This window comes from Cibotium barometz, chromosome 53 (genome assembly GCF_041138505.1).
Source record: "Cibotium barometz isolate CiBa-2024 chromosome 53, ASM4113850v1, whole genome shotgun sequence".
Taxonomy (NCBI): domain Eukaryota; kingdom Viridiplantae; phylum Streptophyta; class Polypodiopsida; order Cyatheales; family Cibotiaceae; genus Cibotium; species Cibotium barometz.
Window position 1 is genome coordinate 41,404,391 of NC_141098.1, and position 16,903 is coordinate 41,421,293.

The 16,903-nt window shown below is 51.6% G+C and overlaps 1 protein-coding gene across 5 annotated transcripts in view; it reads left to right on the forward strand.

The window, feature by feature from the left end:
• Positions 1–16,903, forward strand: part of HDA15 (histone deacetylase 15) — a 112,887-nt gene that overhangs the window by 36,364 nt on the left and 59,620 nt on the right. For all 5 annotated transcript variants that reach the window (XR_015264515.1, XM_086789473.1, XM_086789475.1 and 2 more), the window contains exons 3-12: positions 10,077–10,661; positions 10,764–10,878; positions 10,967–11,076; positions 11,166–11,241; positions 11,372–11,436; positions 11,590–11,645; positions 11,754–11,877; positions 11,986–12,111; positions 12,299–12,349; positions 12,427–12,495. Coding sequence is in view for 4 of the 5 variants with exons in the window: in XM_086789473.1 (XP_086645599.1) it covers positions 10,128–10,661; positions 10,764–10,878; positions 10,967–11,076; positions 11,166–11,241; positions 11,372–11,436; positions 11,590–11,645; positions 11,754–11,877; positions 11,986–12,111; positions 12,299–12,349; positions 12,427–12,495 (1,326 nt within the window). In the remaining variant the exon portion in view is untranslated. The remainder of the gene's footprint in view (positions 1–10,076; positions 10,662–10,763; positions 10,879–10,966; positions 11,077–11,165; positions 11,242–11,371; positions 11,437–11,589; positions 11,646–11,753; positions 11,878–11,985; positions 12,112–12,298; positions 12,350–12,426; positions 12,496–16,903) is intronic.

Sequence of the window (16,903 nt, forward strand, 5' to 3'; positions counted from 1 at the left end):
CTTGGATGATTGTCATCGTCCTGTCTCCTCATGGACTCCCAAACTTGCCATCCTTCCTTTCTTGGTCTTTTCACTGAAAACCCTACCCTGTTCACCAATTCCAATTTAATGAAGATCTGTGCATTTGTTCCACTTTGTCCCCTTGCCTTTCTACCCTATCCTTGAACACTTTTCTTTGGTCTTCTTTTCCTGAGTATTGAGTTTGGCACTCTCACTCCACCCCTTGGAGGATCATCCTTCCTCGGAACTGTTTTCGTTAAAGCCTTTCTTGGTATGCTCCAATTGGCCTCTGACTCATAGGAGTCTAGGACTGCCATTCCCCTTGGGTCTTGTGGAACACCACCAACCAACCTCCCGGGAAATTCTTCCATGTCTTGTGTTACTCTCCTTGGATTGTGCACCTTCATTAAGGACACCTTCAATGTTTAGCCTTGTTGAACTTGATGTTGATACAATGTTGCGTTGTCACCACACCACCAAAAGATCAAGACAAGGGCGATGGTTTCATCCATGCGTGTAGTAACGGTGGGTGGACATGCACAACAATAATATCTCAAAACTGGGGATGCTCAAGTAATTCCCACCACGAACCAAGATCGCTCGCTGAAGCTGCGCTCCCCCCCCCCCCCCCCCCGGCTCGCACTTGACTGCACGCCTTCCCCCCTCTCCCGCCATCGCGTCTGCTCACCCCTCCCTCCCCCCCGCCTGCACGCGCGCTTTCTCCCCCCCTCCCCCGCCTGGCTGTCGTGCGCGTCCCAGCGCTGCAGCGCCCCCTCGCCCCTGCTCCTTCTCCTCTCCTTCGCGCCCTCCCGTTCGTCTCCAGCGCCCCGCCCCCCTTTTTTTCGCCGCCGTCACCTTATCTTCCCCCCCCGCCCCCTGTTGCGCGCTGTTTCCGCCTCCCCCCTTGGGGGTTTTTTTGTCTTCGCTGCCCTGTGTCCCCTTTTTTTTCTGATTTTTCCGCCCCTGGTTTTGCCTTCCGCCTTCCCCCTCCGCCCTTTGTGTGCAGCTCGGCTCTTGCAGGACTCTCCGCTTTCGCTCCGCCTTCGACTTAGCTTCAGACACTGATGGAGGCTCCTCCCGCCCCATCTCAGAGGGACTCTCCCGCAGCCCCCTCGCCCGCCCCTGAGGATACCCCCATCAGACTTTCTCTTTCGCCAGAAGAGGAAGCGAGCCTCGCCGTAGAGGTGGAACACCTCCAGGCACACTCCACCATCTGCCGTATAGTCGGCACTCACCCCAGTAGAGGGGAGATCCGGGATCTTGCAGATGTGGGCAAGATCTTGGACGTTCAGCTACTGGGCCGTGGTCACTACCAGATCGAGTTCGAGACCGCCCAGAGCGTGGCCAAGGTCCTAGCCATGAGTCCCCTAGACATTAGGGGTGCTCGGGCATTCTTCAGACCTTGGCAGCATGGCTTTGATCCCGCAGCGGCCGAGCAGGGAGAGCGCCTTTTCCACGTTACAGTTTACTTCCCTGGACTCCGCCGTGAGTACCTGCCGCTCCTTCCTAGGCTAGGAGCATTGGTGGGTTCAGTGCTAGAGACTGGCCCCACAGTAGCTTCAGTGGTGGCCAGAGCAGCTGGGCTACCTTCGGTCAGAGTTTTGGTACCTGACATCTCCTCCCTTCCGAAGGTCATTCAACTACCTCGGATAGGGGGGGGATGGATTGATCAGAGAGTGGAGTTCTTGGGGCTCCCGAACCAATGCTTTATTTGCAGGCAAGCCGGCCATCTGGCCAAGGCCTGTCCTCGCAGGAGACCCCGACCCTCACCGCAGCAGCAGGCCCCTGGTGGCCCGCCCACAGATGCGGCTCGGCATGCAGCCTTTGGGACACCTGCTCAGGCCACAGAGACCTCGGAGTGGCAGCCTGGACAGGGGCGCCGTCGAGGGAGACAGCCACAGCAGCACGCCCAGAGATCGATGCAGCAGCAGCCACAGTCTCAGCATCACTGGGTTCCCATGAGGAACAGCTTTGCTCCCCTACAGGAGGAGACCCCTGCGACGACTGAGGACCAGGAGATGCCAACACCCCCTCCTTCACCACCCCCACCCCCACCCCCCCCTACCGCCTCGCTTCCACCTTCGCCGCCTCCCGTCCCCGCTCCGGTTTCGACAGCGGCTCCTTCTCCACCTCCCTCGCCCCCCCTCCTCTCCCCCCCCCGCCCGCCTCAGCTCCCCGGGAGGCCCTGGCAGTCCCCTGGCGTTCACCTGCAGTCAGGAGGGCTCTGAGCACCGATCTTGATCGAGCACCGCAGAGGAGACTTACCATGCCGATTCGGGCTTCACGGATATCATCTATCCGCAGTCGGCTGAGTCGCCTCGGCACTAGACAACGCTCGGAGGCTTTTGATTACTCCTTCACACTGCTTTTTGGAGCAGAGGGCCCCCATGAGCCAGCACCCATCCGAGTTCATGTAGTGATACCTCCGGCCCGCGGGGAGGAGGCACTTGATTCAGCGGTGGCCTTCTCGTTCCCTCTCTGTGGCCCATGTGACCGGGAGTGGACTCTGGAGCTCGCTCTTAGCACCTTGAAGACTCAGGCAGTTGAGTTTTCGCACCATGTGAGCGATCTGGAGGTGACAGATGTGATAGGCCGACTATGGGAGTTGGCTCATTTTTTCTTGGATCCCGGGAGTGTGGATGCCTCAGGGATTCGTCATTCGGTCGTTCGCATAGTGGCAGACTTAGCACGCGACCCTGGATATGTATGTATACACGAGGCTGCTCTGTCTGAGCGGGAGGCAGTCGCCATGGGTCACAGCCACTGGCGCCTGATCCGTGATTCTTGCAGTACACCGGGTGGGCAGATTCGCAACCGCTCGGATGGGGACTACTCTCCATCCAAGCCGCTTGCGAAGGCCCGTCGTACGGCTGAGACAGCATCCACCTCAGCAGGTCATCCATGAGGATCATCTCATGGAATGTACAGGGCCTTGGCGGAGCACATTTTATACGCTATCGTGGTTGCTTGAGGCAGGAGCTTCAGAGATGCCTGGTTGGTGGCAGCATTGATATTTTGATGATGCAGGAGCACCACTTGGGTGAGAGCAGGATCCGGAGATATGGTTCGGTGATGCTTGGTAGATGGGACACCTTTTGGTCTGCAAGGTTTGATCCTTTGGGAGGACAGGGAGGAGTATGCGTGGTCATTGCAGATGTATGGCGGCAGGCCATTGTGGATCGAGGGATCATTGTGCCTGGTAGAGCACAGTATGTCATTCTGAGGATGCATGATGAGTTATTGGGCGTGCTCAACGTCTATGTGCCCAACCATGCTAGTGCGAGAGCAGAGTTCTGGACCCAGGTTACGGATGCATTGCTAGAGGCCGCACATTGGTGTGTTGGGGGAGACTTCAACATGCTTGAGGACCCGGCCGATAGGGTGGGAGGCAGTCATGTTACAGGGCACGGCACGGAGTTTGCAGCTTGGGACCGGTTTTGCATGTCACTGAGGATCACTCCCGCTCTCAGGACAGTCTTAGTTTCTCTCGGTCGGATCGCCGGCAGGGAGGGACTAATCGATCACGGATTGATCGCTTTTATGTGGGCGACTGGTTAGGGGAGCGAGGGGGCTCCGTCGGCATTCTCGCTGGCACCTCATTTTCAGATCATGCGCCAGTTATCTTGACATTTGAGGAGAGGACACGGGAGCCCAGCTTGTAGTTGAGGATCCCAGAGAGGGTACTTAAAGATCCTAGTCTCGCTGCTGAGGACATTGAGAGGATCTGGCATGATAGTCAGTGCTTTGACCACGATGCAGCAGGCCAGTGTGCCCAGGGACTCATCGAGCTTAGCTCTTTTCTGCACGCTGCAGCTTTGATACGGCTGGGAGAGATTCGCGAGCGGGAGCATCGGCTGAGATGCAGCCTTGCTTTGCTTCAGCGCCTTCAGGAGCAGCAGCCTGCATGTGAGTGGGTGGCGTCCCAGCTGAGCCAAGCACGCCAGGAGGTTAGAGAGGCAGAGGAGCAGAGACTTGAGTTTTACTATCGTCGCCAGGCCTCTCAGTGGACGCAGCTTGGTGATAGAGTGATTGGGGAGTTTTTTGAGATTACTGGACCCCGCCATGCACGAGCAGGAGTCCGTCAGCTTGGGAGGCCGGATGGATCGGTAGCTACTGAGCCCGGGGAGAGCAGAGCCATTGCCACTGGATTCTATAGAGACCTGCTTTCAGCGGAGCCAGCCACTGAGGATCGGGATGCTTGCAGACAGACTGTGTGGGCCCATGTGCAGAGGAGGGTCACAGATCGTATGCGTACAGTTCTTGGTGCGCCTCTTTCAGAGGTTGAGCTTGCTGAGGCCTGGAGGGTCCTGCCGCGACATAGTTGCCCAGGGGAGGACGGACTGACGCCTGCCTTTTTTATGCGCTATTGGGACCTTTTGGGGCCAGGCCTCCGCAGGGGCTTTCAGCATGTTTTGGACACTGGGGTGATGCCACAGAGCTTTTCAGAGGGTTTGATCTTTCTTATCCCCAAGGGAGAGGGAGTATCAGATGATATTCGGCATTGGAGACCTATTACGATCCTCAATACTGTCTACAAGGTCTTAGCAAAGGCCTTGAGTTTGAGGATCCAGCCCTTCCTGGGGGAGTTGATTCATGCTACCCAGACAGGATTCGTCAAGGAACGCAGTATCCTTGACAACATCTTCAGCTTCTGGGAGGCGACGGCTCGAGCTAGATTTCTTGGTGAGGACTTGGTCGTGATGCTTCTCGATTTTGAGAAGGCATACGATAGAGTCGATTGGGGTTTCTTAGAGGGCACTATGCTACGCCTGGGCGCTGTTGATTGCAGGAGGACGGGGGCCGAGTTTTGAGCTGACCAGATCAGTCCGTCAGGGGTGTCCCCTCGCCCCTCTTCTTTTTCTCTTCTTTGCGGAGGCTATGAGCATGTATTTGACGGTAGAGGAGGTTGGTTTGAGAGGACTCTAGCTCCCAGTCCGGGGGGAGGACTTGCTCGATGCTGAGTTTGCAGACGACACGGGCTTTATTTTGCATGGCCAAGAGGCCAATCTTCTTCAGGCAGAGCAGTCGCTCCAGGTTTTTAGTGCAGCTTCGGGAGCATTGATCAATTGGCGCAAGACAGTGGCCTTTTGGATCAGTAGCGCTCCCACTCCGGCATGGAGCCCGGACCCCGGTTTTAGATGGATTCCTCCTGGCACAGCAGTGCGGTATTTGGGATGCCAGATTGGACTAGATTTGTCACCTGAGTAGCAGATTGCCCCGCTTCTTCTGAGTATTCGGAAGAAGCTTTTGTATTGGAGTACAACTCGACTATCCTTGGCTGGGAGGGTGGTGGTGGCAAATCAGGTGCTGTTAGCGACCATGTGGTACATTACGTCTTGCTGGATTTTCTCGAGCTCTTGCATCAGCCAGGTACAGAGGCTGATCAGCAACTTTCTTTGGTCTGGGCGGGATGGTCAGCCAGCCCGGGCAAAGGTTGCATGGGAAGTTATTACACTTCCGCTAGCTCAGGGAGGCTTGGGCATTATAGATCCAGTCGATCAGAGTAGAGCCTTATTGGGGAAGCTTATTGTTCGGGGGCTGCTTCCAGGCGCTGAGCCTTGGAAAGAGCTTCTCTTGCAGCGGCTGCAGGCTCGGGCTCCCCCAGCAGGGGGCACTTGGGCACCAGAGATTCGATGGATCTTCATAGAGATGAGGAGGACAAGCCTCAGTAGAGGATGGGAGGACAGATTTGCTTTGAGCATCCTGAGAGCTTGGGAGCTGCTGAGACCGGGGCTCTCTGAGCGACCTCCTCCTTGTGTTGAGGAGCGGGCCAGACAGCCGCTCATCTGGAGCCCAGCGGTTTGCACAGAGCAGGGTCATATGCTGGGTCCTCGGCCTCGTCTAGCCTGGGGACCTTTGGCGGCAAGCCCAGCACGTAGTCTTGGAGACTGGCAGGCCTTCTGCAGTCTCCCAGAGGAGATCCAGGTGGAGAGGTTGAGTCACTTCAGAGGGGGGTTGATTATGAGGGATGACAATCAGGAGGCACTCACAGAGGAGTGGTTCACGCCTATCGAGCTAGTGGCCCCACGGTGGATGGGAGCCTTTACACAGTTGGAGATCTTGATTGCTGTCAGAGCTTGCACTGAGGATGGCAGATGCCTCTACTATGAGATTCAGGATGAGGGCAGACTTCAGAGAGTGGAGGTGGAGTCGCCTTTGGTTGCAGAGTGCACCTTTCAGAGGATACGGGTAGTGGCCGCCGCTTCTCGGAAGTGGCATATTGACCCAGACCCTGCAGATGTGCTCCCGGATTGGCGCATATGGGCATATGCAGCGACAGAGATCACCTTTTTCCAGTATACTGTTCGGCTGGGGCGGCATATTTTGACGGCGAGGAGGATGGTCTCTCCAGCTGCAGCGGGGCACTGGCGGCTACAGGGACTCTCACAGGAGTTCCTGGAGGATTTTTGGGCCCGGCTCTGGGCTAGTCGACAGGCCTGCAGGATCTTGACTTTCCAGTGGCTGGTCGCTCACAGGGGCTCAGCAGTTGGCACCTGGCTTGTCTACAACGGTCTTCTGGCGGCCTGCGTCCGATGCGGCCACCCTATGGAGACATAGAGACATTGCCTATGGGATTGCCCTCAGGCACAGCAGATTTGGCTACGGATGCTGCGTATTCTGGCCCCCCTCTCTCTGTTTACGTGGGGTGCCGTTGCTTGGTCGACTTCGTCAGGGCCTGCTATGGGCTATGAGATGGAGCAGGACAGTCAGGCCATCAGATTCATTAGGGGCCAGCCTCGCCTTGTTCCGTCACCGGATTTCTCATCCACCAGCTGGACACAGGAGAGGGATTTACGATGGGAGCTCCTCAGCAGCCTCACCATCTGGTTCACCTGGAGGGCCCGGTGTTTCAGGGCCTTTGAGGGGAGACTGGAGCCACCAGCAGAGACTGTACGGGGGATTTGGCAGGAGTTGATCCACACCCTGCGAGGACAGTATGACCGCATCCGGGGCGACTCGGATGAGGCGATCTTGCGGCGCCAGGCCTTTCACACCACCTGGCGCAGCGGCGCCTTCTATACCCTACACGCGGGATCCCCCCGTTGGCACTACAGGCCACCTGTTTGGCTTTCGCCCCCTCCTATTGTATGATTTAGCCCCTCAGTTCTTTGTACTGATGCTTGTACTTTTCAGCACCTAGGGAGAGTCTCCCGGGCTGCCTTGGTTTTGTTCACTGCTCTGTTTTTCTTGTGAGCAGGAGAGGATCTTTTGTAGCCCTACAGGCGTTTTTCTATAACTAATGAAAGGATCTTTTCTCGGGGGGGGGGGGGGGGGGGGGGGGGGGGACAACAACAATATCTCAAAACTAGCCTAAAGCTCTGATACCAATGTTGACGTGTGTCGCGGAACCATGTTCATGATTAGACCTAATCTTCTTTGCTTGGCGTTAATCATGAACAAGGTATACTTCTAGAGACCCAAGGCATGGAGCTGGCGCACGTCAAGCATGCACAACTAGCAGGTATGAGCCAGTAAGAAGGGTAAGGCTGAATTTATATGGGAAGGGAGTTAAAAAGCTTGCTTACTTTAGTTTTGTGCTTTCCCAAAAAAGCTAAGGCTTAAAATAAAAGCCCCCATTTTTAGCACAAGGAAAAGCTAGCCATTTTTGTTTTTAAACTGCACACCACCTCCTTGTTTAATCCTCCTGCCAATTGCAACACTCTTTGCTTTTTAACACGACACATCCTGACCTACCCGACCTCCCCCCGTTACCCTGTTACCTGCCCCCTGTGTGCCGACTCTGCCCAGCTTGCACAATCGACAACATTTTCTTGTGCTATGGCAACTGTGCGCTACCTCCCTGCTCATGCCATGCTGCTGTATGCACTGCCTACTAGGCTGTAGGCATAGCCGACTAGCTGCCTCTGCCTTGTGTTATCAAGGACACTGTCTAGCCATAGGCGTCACCCATAGCACAGCCAAGTGTGGGTGGCTTGGGTGCCTCACAGCCAACCGGCTCGCTTTGGCCTGGCCGCCTTGCACAGCCACCATGGTTGGCTTGGCTAGTCCAAATGGCTAGCCCTAGGGCCTGCCCCTAGCTAGTTGGCTGCCTATGCAGCACATACAACAGAGCAGCAACACCCATGTTTGCTCCCCATGTATCTGTTGTTGGTTGTACTCGATTTTGTACTGGCTGGCCATACGAGATGCTAAGGTTATCATACTTGTATACACGGTTGGATATTCACGTTGCTATGGCTGGATGTCCTATGGGTTATTTGGTGGGTTTATGTGCCTCTAGAGGAAACACCATGGTTCTTTGGCGTAAGGCCAGGTGGTCGTATTTGCGCTTGGCGTCCCTCTTCTTCTTTCCCCCCTCCCCCTTATTTTGTGTCCCCCTTGCTGATGTGGCGTTTCTCCGTTTCAACCACCGTTTCCCTTTCCCATAACTATGGTGCCAAGGCGGTAGAGTTGAACTCCACCTGAACTGGATGTACTCATTCCTCAGGAACTGGATGTTGGAAATCTTGCTGATGAAAGTGGCTTGCAGGAGGTTCCAAATCAAGCCCTTGGTCAGTCCACTACTGACGAGCTTGCATACCAGGGAGGAGGCTTGAAGGGAGGCAACATTAGTAGACAGGATGAGTGAGATCCGCTTTGGAAAACTGGCAAAGAGTGGCGGCAGGCGAACAATGAAGAGAGGAGAAAAAAGAAGGGGGGTGAGTGAAGGGCTGTGTGCGAGGGGACAGTACGAGGAAGAGGGGGAAGGGGGGAAGGCGGAGGGAACTAGGTGATGGGGGGCTGCTGACAGTGCGATGCAGGAGCTCCTGCTTGACATTTCAAACAAGCACAATTCCTCCCCGGATCTCTTAGTATGCCGGGCATCTGCAGCTATAGTGCTCCTCCGTCTCAATCTTTGTAGAACAAAGTCTACAAATCCTGTCCTGTCTGGCAATGCCCTCTGCTCTCCTGTCTCCATTCGAAGGCTGTTAGATAAGACCCAGATTTGCCAATCCCGATCCACATGGCATATGACATATGTCTGTGTAGCTATCCTGGCCTCTGAATGAATCCATCTGCTGTGTGGAACTGCATCTTCATGGGCAGTGCCGGGGTGTGGGTGTATAGGCTGTTGAGATCAGATTGAAGAGTCCGGTTGGTATCCTGATGGGTGAGACAGAGCGAGGGGCTTCTAGGTGTTTGGGAAAGGTGGTAGGTGATCTATATGGAGCCCTTGTGTCAGGAACTAGTGGGTGACTAGCATACCATACTCTTATCATGCTCTTGCTTTGCTTTGCAAGCAAGCATCGTTAACTTGTGGGTGTCCAAGGTGTGGAAGGGATGTATCTATGTCATCATGTGGAAAAGTGCATTTACCACCAGGGGGGCTGCCCAGAACTCTGCCAGGATGATAGCGTGTGGTACCAATGGTTTGCTCTGGATCACGTGGGAGAACATCATGACCTGACATCTCTCAATCCTCCTCACCAAGGTCTGGCCCATATAAAGGGACTTTGTACATCACCGTTGGGGCTACTAAGGTGTTGAAAAGCCATCCCTTAGGGCTATGTTCCTGAAAGTGTGTCTGAAAGCATTGTTTCTCGAGGACGGCTAGGGCTACGATGGGAGAATATCCACAGGGTCTCCAATGTAGAACTGATGCTAGGCGCGTGGTGGGTGAAAATTGGTCGAGAAAGGTGGCTCCCAAGTATACATATGATGTGAGAATATCCACAGGGTCTCCAATGTAGAACTGATGTTTGGATGCTACCGAATGAGAGGTGTTAAAGATCCAGTTGAAGAAGGTAAGGAACCAGGCCAAAAAGGCAACAAGCCAAAGGCACCATCAGAGCCGTGCAATTGAGCTGTGGCACATGTAGATTTGGGAGAACATCAAAGGTATTTGTGCTCAGTTACAGGTTTAATAAACTTTAGAGCACACAAGGAATTATTTTGCATAACTTGTGCTGTGTTTGCTCAGCATCTATGTATCTTTTATTGGAATCATTTTCTCAACAATGTCGGCAGCAATCTATGCATACTTTTTTTGGTAACTTTAATTCTTATATTGCCAGTTGCATCATTCAAATATGCTTCCTGCAGATCAACTAAGAAACTTCTTCTTCATGTTGCAGCTTGGTCCAGATTCATTTTTTAAAGACATCGATTAGACTGATTTCTATAAAATGAGTGGAAATTTTGGGAAGGCTGTAAAAGAGGAGCGTTTCATCACTACCATCTTTCATGATCATACAAACATTTCATTTTCAGCTGATAGTATTTCATTTTCAGCAGATGGTAGTGTAGTTACTGATGACAAGAATGGGCTTAAAATCGAGCGCCAATGGACTCGCGAGACCTGCCTAGAACAAGCTGTAGAAAACAGTTTGGCAGAGCAGAATGGCACTGGTGTGAATGTAGGCCTTGTTAATCGCAGGTTTCATGGTGTCGAGGGCAGGAGCAGAAAGCCTGAGGATGAAGGGGGGCCTTCAGTTCTGTCTCATGGTGCAAATGGGGATCTTGCAGTGGAGGATGCTCGTTCTCAAAAAATTGGTGGTCAGAATCTGGAAGATCTCAAGTTGATGTATGAGCATGAAGGAGATTGGGAGGATGAAGAAGAGGATGAGGATTGGGAACCGGATGAAAAATTTGAACCTCGTATTCAGTGGTTCTGCACAAATTGCACCCACTCCAATTCAGATGAAAGACTTCATTGTGAGGTAGGATTTTACTTTCTGGCTATGGCCTTGGCTTGAGATATGCTTGGTTAAGCAAGCATCTTGGCACCTGACTCAGGTTGTGTTGTGGTGTTTATATTGAAGCTTTGTGGGGAGCACAGAGAATCTGGCATTCTTAAGTGCGGGTTTTTAGCACCTATGCTCTTACCAGAAAAGAATGATGATGTTGAGGTGGAGAGGAGAATTGATATTGGCCCTGGTAGTAATTTGACTGGATGTTGGTAAGTTCATGCTATTCTCTGGCCATTGATACACAAGTCTTATTGATTGCTGAATCTCAAATGCAGGTGCATTAGAAGATAAACATGTTATAACATCACTACCTCACACGTCCCCTCAGACAGATTCGACATCCACAGCCATAGTTTTTGATGAAAGAATGCTTCTTCATTCTGAGGTGGTAACAATGTTATTATGTATATCCATTGTCTATTACCTGTTTTTCTCATGTATGTACCCACTTGAGCTTGTTTTTTCAATTATCAGGTTCATATGAAATCCCATCCACATCCAGAAAGACCAGACCGCCTTCGTGCGATCATGGGAGGGCTAGACATAGCTGGTAAGTGCACAGCAATTGTGAGTCATGACTAGTCAACAAGAAAGTTAAACTGATCTTGTCTAGGATTTTTGTTAAGAGTCTTTTGTTCAGATCAATTGGTGATTATTTTTGGTATACAATGTCTCATCAGGTCTGTTTCCTGGACGCTGTTGTACAATCCCTGCTAGAGAGGCCACTCGTGCAGAAATGGAATTGGTAAGTACACTCAAGGATAATGCCTTTTTCGGCATCTGATTTATGTTATAAAAGCCTGCTAAATTCTATTTTGGTAGCTTCAATTTTGTTTTGCTATGAGTTTCTTTTCTTTGGCTTACTAAATCTAGATAACAATTTTGAATGCATTAGCAGGTTCACAGTCATGCTCATATAGATGCAGTTGAAGCAACCTCTGCCCATGAAGCTAGGTAATCATACATATTTGTAGCCTTAAAACCCTTAAAAAAATTGCAGGATGTGGTTTTGGGTGTAACACTAAATGGTCTCTCTCTCAAAATGTTTTCCTTGGGGGGCAGTTTTTTCACCTCAGATACGTATGCAAACAACCACTCTGCTCTGGCAGCTAGGCTTGCAGCAGGCATATGTGTTGATCTTGCAACAGCAGTTGTCAAAGGACAAGTCTTGAACGGATTTGCTTTGGTTACCTCCTCGACTACTCAATTGGTTGCTAGTTTTAGGAGTAAGATGGCATGAGTTGTCTAATTATCACTGTTTTATAAAGCTAAATCTCTATCTTTTCTGTGTCAGGTGAGACCCCCTGGACATCATGCGAGACATTCAACTGCTATGGGCTTTTGCCTTCACAACAATGCTGCAATTGCTGCAAAAGCTGCTTTGGCAGCTGGTGCCACAAAGGTCTTGATTGTAGACTGGGTAAGGTGCTCGTGATAATTCTCAGCCATGGTTGGTGCTTGTCCTGATATGCTCACTAAGTTATGACGTTAAATGTTGTGTTTTTTTAAAGAATGCTAGATTGAGAGGCTTGAGAATGTGAGAGCTGAACATTTGTCGCACCACTTTTAGAGGCATTAAAGGCATGGTTGTTTATTATACTCTGCAGGATGTGCACCATGGCAATGGGACTCAAGAGATTTTTGATTACGACTCATCGGTAAGTGCTATCACCCACCCTTAATTTTTCCAAATAAAAAAATGGCATTCAAGAATTCGAAGCCCTTTTATGTGCAGGTGTTGTACATCTCTTTGCATAGATACCAAGGAGGCCTTTTTTATCCGGGTACCGGAGCTGCTACTGAGGTAAGTAATGGAGAATACACTGTTGGTATCTTGGGCAAGTAACATCTCTTCTTTTTCTGTAATTTGCACTCTCCCCCTTTTTTGTTTTTTTGTTTTTTTTGTTTTTTTTGTTTTTTTTGGGGGGAGAGAGAGAGAGAGAAAGAAAGAAAGAAAGAAAGATTTTATTAACGTCTAAAGACCGAACTCGGCCTATGAGACAAATCGGAGTACAGGTATGGGGTATCCTTTGTCATCCCAACAAAATGAAAAAGTACTGAATAAAAAAGCTGAATCTGGGTGTGCAGGGGATGGAGCTCTACTACTAGGAGAATGCAAAGCTATATGCATGGAGTATACAATCATGATATGCAACCTAGCTAGCTCCATCCTGTACCATACTGGGGGTATAAAATGGTATACATCAATGAAGGGGGTGTCCACAGCTCCCTGAAGAACATGCCTGGGTGTGCTCTGAAGCGGGCCAGTCGCTCCGCACCCTCTCTGTGAAACTGAGCTCTGATCTCTGTCATCTCTCTCTGGTATAGGCGTGGTGTCCGAAAGCCAGGTGTCCTCTGTCTCCTGCGGGCTCTAAGTGTCTCTGCTCTCTGGAGAGTAATTCCCTGCCGTGTAGGGGCTGGGAGGGGTATGGATCTCTGAAAAAATGTAGTAATCTGTGTCTGTCGTCCCCCCTCTGGAGCTGTCTGAGCCTGTAATAATGTCTCTCTGTGGCGCTGTATGTCTAGAATGTATCTCCCCAGTATGCGCTGGTCTGCTGCCTCAAAGATCTGGCGTAGGGAATGTGGCTCTCTGAATAAAATGGGATATCTCTCTCTGATGGCTGTATATGCTCTGCATTTGCATACATAATGCTCCTCACTCTCCACCTCCTCTCTGCACAATCTGCATACCCTCTCCTCTCGGGGGATCCGTGTTGCTCTGCCAGCCTCAATCTCCAATCGGTGTGATGAAACTCTGAGCTGACCAATAGCCACTCGGGAGCCGTGTGGTAAAAAGCCCTCCATGTATCTAGGCCTCTCTATAAATCCATCATCAGTGATACTCATGAAGTGATCTCTGTAGTATAGCATCTTCGGTGGAAGAGGCTGTGTAGGCGATATCCATGTCTCTCGTGTATAGAGCTACCATAGATCCTGTCTCAATACTCTGTTCCTCTCACTATGAGAGAGACGGATATGTGGTGCATCCCTGTCATACTGGAATGGTGGTAGATGATCCATGTCTAGGCCATGCTGTGAGAACCAATGTGTGACCTGTGCATACCATGATCATCTGTCTCCTGCCTCAGCCAACTGTCTAGATGCCTGAAAAGCTCTGTATGATAATCTGTCCTGTGGCATCTCTCTGAATTTGTCTAGCAGGCATGTAGTCTGAAATATGGCCTCTACCATCATAGGAGGCGCAGCAAACTTTGCTCGGATAATGTCATGAGGTACTGACGGTTTGCTGCGTATCATGCATGCCATCATGAGGGCCTGTGGTCTCTCTATCTGTGTCCACCAATGGGTAGCAAGGCCTGGCGCCCATACTGCTGCTCCATACATCAATGCCGGTGCGACTAATGTGTCAAATAGCCACCCCTTCGTCCGGGGCTCCTGAAAATGCGCCTGGTGGCACTGTCTCTCTAGCATAGCCAATGTTGCATATCGCCGTGTCAATCTAGCTCTGGCTGCTGAACCCATGGTAAAGCGTGTGGCTGCTGCAGAGAAGGTAAAACCTAGGTACACGTATGATGTCACCACCTCCACCTGGCATCCTGCGAGAGTGAATGTCAGCTGACTCCTGCCCTGTCTCGATGTATGAAAGACCATAACCTTGGTTTTCCCAAGGTTCACAGTAAGACCCCTGTGTGTGCAGAAATCATCGAGTGCATGTAGATGCTGCTGTAGACCACCTGGGGACTTGGACACTAATACAATATCATTAGCATAGAGCATAATATGTACTGAGGTACCTCCTAAATCAACTCCATCTCCGCCTCCCCGTGTAATGAAGTCAGCCACCTCATCAATATATAACCCAAATAGCGTGGGGGAAAGTGGGCATCCTTGCTTCACACCAATGGTGCTAGCAATAGTCTCGGACATACCTCCTGGACATCTGACTCGCCCAAAAACCTGCTCATATAATGCATAGATCCCCCATGTCATATCTGCTGGTATGCCAAGAGACTGCAGGCGCTGAAAGAGCCTCTCTCGTGGTACTGTGTCAAATGCCTTGCGGAAATCCACAAAGCAGCAATAGAGCTTTCTCTTCCTCACTCTGGCCTGATCAATCATACATCTCAAAGTGAATACATGGTCAGTGGTAGAGAAAGCTCTCCTGAAGCCTGCCTGCCCTGATGAGCGTAAACCTGCTCGCTCAGCATATAAGCTAAGCTCTTGCTCCAGCACTGCACCATAGAGTTTGGCCAGCACGTGGCCAACCATAACCGTCCTGGAGTTGCTCGGATCGAGCATATCCCCTGTTTTGTGAATCGGCACAATGGTGTGCATCGTCCACTCCGCAGGCAAGCCCTCTGCTAGTGCCCTGTTAAATAGGTGTGCAAGAAAAGGAGCTAAAGAATCTACTGCATATATGAGATGCTCACCCTGCAGGCCCATATGGTCGGCGGCCCGTCCATGCTGTAGGCGGCCGATAGCTTCGTGTACCATCGAGTGGGTAAAGAAGCTAGCTGTGGTAGGTCGAGGCTCCAGTGGCTGAGGTATAGGTGGCTGCTGTGGGGCATGGTATAGACCCTCTGCATATGTGTGCCATGTCTGTGGGTCTGCAATAGGTGTCGGGGTCCGGGGCTCTCTGAAGTGCCGCCATGAGACAGGGCTATCTCTACTCATGAAGAAATGAAAGATCTCTAGCTCCTGTGTCTCTGCGAAGGCCCGCCTTTTGCGGCGAGTAAGTCTCCTCATCTCTCTCCTCGACTCCTGCTCTGTGATGGCTCCCAAGGCTCTCTGTATGCGGAGCCGTGAGTATAGGGCTCTGCACTCGTCATCATACCATCTGTTCTGGGGCATAGTCCAGGTCTCGCAGGCTCTCCTGAGTGTACACGATGTGGGAAGCTCTGTAATGCAGCCATGTGTAGGAGTGATGCCAGCTGGGCTGTAATGGTATCCATAGATGCCAGGGGATCCATGAGTAGGAGCCCATCCTCTACTCTGCCAGTGTATATGTCTGCCATGTCATGTGTGAAGTAGATGGTAGTGTGTGGCGTGGGTATGTGGGGGGCTGGTGATACTGGTGATCCGGCTAGTGAAAATGCCAAGTATGTATGATCTGCCCCAATAGGACGAGGTGGAATGGAGAATGAGGTGACAAGCTGTGATGCCTCCAAAGACCCCATAATGTAGTCTACCACCGTGCCTCCGGTCCGTGTATGACCCCCATGTGGGAAGCATGTCAGCCCTCCTGATCCCGGCCACTGTAGCATCCCGTTATAAATAACGAGACGATGCCTGGCTCCCAACTCTAGTAAGTGGTCCCCATAATGTCCTGTGTCTGGTCCAGTGTCCTCTGATGCCCGACTAGCCCCTATCTCCTCTGGATCCACAGGGTGGAGGATCTCCATGTCATCATAGTCATACACCTCACACTGTCTGCTCTGTGTGTGGGCATTGAAGTCGCCCGTAAGAAATACTTCCCCTAGTGTAGAATAATGCGCTATGTGTATCTCTGTCAGTGGCCTGGTCTGTGTCCCATAGGCCCCGAACCGCTAATCCATGGGCCGGCCATCAATGATGACCCGACCATCTCGATAGAAGGCCTTCTTGCCTTCTCTCGTCGCGTGTAAGACTCGTGGCATGCAAGTTCTCCTATGCTCAAGCTGCATCCTCGTGAGATCATCATCCAAGAAAATGGGAGCTCCCTCTAAACCCCGTAGTATGACCCTCTTCCTCATGAAGGTGACCCTCTCCGTCTCTTCTGCAAACTGTAGGATGAGGGCTCGCTTGCGTGTTGAGTCTTTCCCGGCTCTCCATGCTTTGGTGAAGGGGAGAGGGTGCTCTTCCTTGTAGCCGAGCTTCATGCATAGAAGCTGTCCATCTTTCTCGGGAGTGGAGTCGGGTGTCTCGGCTATACCTGTGACTCGAATGTTGAGGCGGCGAGCATGCCTCATCTTCTCCTCCTCAATGGTGGTGTGAATGATTTGGTTTTCTTCCCTTTGAGTCTCCTCCCTCACTTCTTTACGGATGTTCTTCTTCACCACCTCGACCCATCCTGACTGCTTGGCTTCGAGCTTTCCCTCCATGTCCTTTGTGATCTCCTTGGAGATCTCTTCTTTGATGGCCGTGAGAGTGTTGTCATTGATCTCCCCTTCTTCCTTCTCAGCATTCTTGATGGCTACCATTTCCACTTTCAATGCACTCACCTCCTCCTTGAGTGCCGTGTTCTCTTGTTCGAGGTTCGTGACCCGTGCTTC